Source organism: Chrysemys picta, chromosome 15, assembly GCF_011386835.1.
Source record: "Chrysemys picta bellii isolate R12L10 chromosome 15, ASM1138683v2, whole genome shotgun sequence".
Lineage (NCBI taxonomy): Eukaryota > Metazoa > Chordata > Testudines > Emydidae > Chrysemys > Chrysemys picta.
In genome coordinates this window covers 933,574-937,966 of record NC_088805.1, presented here as the reverse complement: position 1 = coordinate 937,966, position 4,393 = coordinate 933,574, and the positions used below count along the sequence as shown (strand labels likewise).

General features: G+C 44.5%; 1 protein-coding gene across 1 annotated transcript; it reads right to left on the bottom strand.

Annotated features, from left to right (window-relative positions):
• Positions 1-468: 468 nt before the first annotated feature.
• LOC101933856 (olfactory receptor 52E2-like) lies at positions 469-1,407 on the bottom strand. Its single transcript, XM_024112401.3, has one exon. It carries the CDS (start codon positions 1,405-1,407, stop codon positions 469-471), a length of 939 nt encoding a protein of 312 aa, XP_023968169.3.
• Positions 1,408-4,393: the final 2,986 nt, after the last annotated feature.

Genomic DNA, 4,393 nt, shown 5'->3' with positions numbered 1-4,393 from the left:
AACTGAAACATTTGGTTTCTGCTCCAGGATTAAAGAAGAATTAAAAGTAGAAAAATAAGGTAAATTTTGTTCACCAGATTGCTGTTCAGCACTGTAATTTCTTATTTTGCCTTTGGCTATGTAAAAGTGTAGCTTCTGTTTGTCGAACTGATTAAGAACCCTGTTCACACAGGAACTAATGGAAACCCACCTTCCTTCAGAAACGTGCAATATCTTCTGGTGGACTGGTAGTCACAGAAAGGCCGAGTGACAGGGTGTGTGGGGTTGGGGACTGATGGGTGACACTGAAAGAGATCAGGTGATGGTCAGAGAGGGAACTTGGTGATGCAGAGATACGACATTAGGTGTGAGGAGCTTCTCAGATTCTAAACTTCCACAATGCTGACTGGGACAGAGCACCCTTGATTAATGAGGAGATATCCTTTCCCCCTATTGTTGCACAGTTTTAAAGTCAGTGGCCTCTGGTGATCACCTTCTGCAGGTGTATTTGCTCACTTTATCACGAAGCTCTTTCGATTTGACACCATAAATGATAGGGTTGAGCATGGGGGGGACAAGGAGATAGAAGTTAGCGAAGGTGACATGTACATGGGAAGCAATTCCTTGACCAAACCTCTGTGTCAGGTAGGAGAAGAGGGAGGGAGTGTAAGACATCAGCATCACACAGATGTGGGATGTGCAGGTGTTAAGGGCTTTCTGGTGGGCTTTCTTGGAGGAGATTCTGAGGATGGCTGTGATGATCAGAACATAGGACAGGGCAATGAGTGCCAGGTCTGACCTGTTGACTACAATTGCTAACACCAAGCCATACGTCCTGTAGACTGTGATGTCCCCACACGACATTTTTGCCACAGCCATATGCTCGCAGTACGTATGGGGGATAATGCGGTGGGCACAGAATGGCTGCCTGCTCAGGAGCAGGGGCAGGGGCAGAATGAAGAGAACAGCTCTTATCAAACCCACTAGCCCTAGCTTAGCTATTCGTGCATTGGTGAGGATCGTGCCATATCTCAGAGGGTTACATATGGCAACATAACGATCGAAGGCCATTGTCACGAGGACAGCTGACTGCATAACTGAAACTGTGTGAATGAAGAACATCTGGGTGAGGCAGCCACTCACAGTAATGCCTTTCAAATTGAACCAAAATATACACAGTGCCATTGGCACGAGGGAGGTAGACATGCCGATGTCTGTGAGTGCCAGCATGCAGAGCAGCAGGTACATCGGCTTGTGCAGGGTCTGCTCTTTGCCTACAACAAACAGAAGCATGAAATTTCCAAACAGGCCGATAATGTAGAATGTAAAGAAAGGGATGGAAATCCAGAGATGGGCAACTTCCAGGCCAGGAATGCCTATTAGGATAAATGGTGAAGGTTCAGAGAGAGTGAGGTTGAAAGCTGCCATGCAGTGTTCGATACGTCGATCGTGCTCAGAAATGCTTAAGGTGCCTGTGAAGGAAGAGAAACACAGGAAGGGGGGGTTACACAGTTTATAAGAATTAGCACAGTAAATATGTTATAGGGATTTAGAAAGTGGTGTGTGCAGTGAGGTGGGAACATTTACAGATGGCACCAGATTACTTAGGTCATAGTCAAGTCCCGAGACGTCCTCAGAAGGCTCTACCCAAGCCAGATAAATGGGCGGCATGACGGCATATAAACTTGGATATCAATATCTGCAACGTGTATGCCATTGGATGGAAAATATGGAACTCCTCAAACATCTTATGAGGTTCTAAATTTGACTCTATGAATTCAGTACAGGAACCTGGGTGTCATTGTACACAGCTTTGGGAAGCACTACTCACAGTGCAAGCAAAGCAGAAACTAAGTATAACATTGGGATCCAGGAGGAGTTGGCTGAGGAATCCTACAGAAAATACAATGCCATGAGATCAGTCAGTCGTTTTTTCACCCTCCTCTGGACTCCTCTGTGTAGTACTGCGTTCCCGTCTCACACGGGATATTGCAGAGCTGAATGGGCTCATGGGAGTGCAACGAGAATGATCAAGTGACTGGGGAAACTCTCTTATGGAGAGAGGTTGAAAAGACTGGATCATTACCTTACAATGGAGATGAATAAGAGGGGACATGAGAAAAGTCTTTAAATGACTGACTAGTAGAGAGGTTTCAGAGGTATGACTGGTAGAGTGTAGATGGAGATCATGGTTTCCCTGTCTGATAACACAAGATCAAGAGGATATTCAATTAAATTGAGACGTGGCAAATTCAAAACAGATCAATAAAATGCTTTCTCCACTCAATGCCTAAATAGATTGTGGAACTCATTGTCACAAGACATAGTTGGGGCCGTGCAAGGATCAGGAAGTGTTTGGACATTTACATAGATACTGGGCCTATCCAGTTACAATATTTACAGCAAAATAAATATTTTGGAAAGCCTATATGCCAATGTGTTTCAGGGACAAGCCAATCTCTAGCTGTTAGACATTAGGGTGACAACCTCATGATGGTTAGGTCATCCCCTCATCTACCCACTGCTGGGTTTCTTACACCTTGTACTGCAGCACCTAGGGCTCTCACTGTCAGAAAGAGGACACTGGACTAGATGTACCGTAGATCTGATCCACGATGCAGTTCCTGTGTTGGAAGGGACCGAAGTTTCCCTAATGGAAACAGACATTATCATGCTGGGTTCTAACTTTGTACTCAAGAGAATGGGCACTAGGAGCACAAGGGTTGTGGTATTTTGGGCTATAGGTTACAGGTGGTATTTGACAAGTTTAAGCAGAGACATTTGTCAGAAACTCCGGTGCTTACCCTTCTCATGCCTGAATACTGATGAAGTTTGCAGATGACACAAAACATAGGGGATGGTAAATAATGAAGAGGAAAGTTCACTGATTCAGAGCAATCTGGGTTGATTGGCAAACTGGGTCGAAGCACCCAGTATGTGTTCCAATGTTAGATAGCTACATCTAGGAACAAAGAATGTAGGCAATGCTCACACAATGGGGGGATATCTTGGGAAGCGCACTGACTCTGAACTAGATTTGGGGGTAGGAAGGGATAATTTGGTAAACATGAACTCCCAGTGTGACCATGTGGCCAAAACAGCCTGAGATGATAACCAGGGGAATTTGAAGGAGAGGTAGAGAAGTTATTTTACCTGTATATTTGGCACTGGAGTGACAGCTGCTGGAATCCTGTGTCCAGTTCTGGTGCCCATGGTTAAAGATGGATGTTGATACACTGAAAAGAGTTCAGAGAAGAATCACAAGAATTAATAAAAGATTAGAAAATCTGCCGTATAGTGATAGACTCAGAGATCTCAATCTGTGTAGTTTAAAAAAAATGGTTAAGGGGTGACTTCATAACAGTCTGGAACTACCGACATGGGTACATGAAGAGCACAAAGGTCTATGTATTTAGGGCTACAGGTCTGCATCTCCGTTACTTCCCCTCTTGATTTGATGAGACACTTTCTTGCAGGGACCCAGCTTTGTCTGAGAGATAACGATGCTGGTCTCTATCGTGGGAAGCACAATGACTCTGAAAAAGATTTGGGAGTGTGAAGGGATAATTAGGTAACCATTAGACTCCCAGTGTTACCATGTGGCCAAAATAGCTAATGTCATCTTGGGGTGATAACAGGGGGAATCTCAAGTAGGAGCAGAGAGATTATTTTACCTCTATTTGGTGTTAGTGAACCTGCTACTGGAATCCTGTATCCATTCTTGGTGTCCATACTTCAAGAAGAAGAGTTCAGAGCCGAGCCGCAAGAATAAGTAGAGAATTAAAAACCTGCCTTTTAGTGTTACGGGGAGACTTGTCACACTCTAAGTACCTACATAGGGAACAAATATTTAATGTGAGCTCTTCAGTTGCTTATGGGTACATAGAATCGTAGAATATCAGGGTTGGAAGGGACCTCAGGAGGACATCTAAGCAGGACCAATCCCCAACTAAAAGCATCACAGCCAGGGTTTTGTCAAGCCTGACTTTAAAAACCTCTAATGAAGGAGATTCCACTACCTCCCTAGGTAACCCATTCCAGTGCTTCACCACCCTCCTAGTGAAAAAGTTTTTCCTAATATCCAACCTAAACCTCCCCCACTTCAACTTGAGACCATTACTCCTTGTTTTGTCATCTGCTACCACTGAGAACAGTCTAGATCCATCCTCTTTGGAACCCCCTTTCAGGTAGTTGAAAGCAGCTATCAAATCCCCCTTCATTCTTCTCTTCTGAAGACTCAATAATAGCAGTCCCCTCAGCCTTTCCTCATAAGTCATGTGCTTAAGCCCCCGAATCATTTTTGTTGCCCTTTGCTGGACTCTTACCAATTTTTCCACATCCTTCTTGTAGTGTGGGGCCCAAAACTGGACACAGTACTCCAGATGATGCCTCATCAATGCCGAATAGAGGGGAA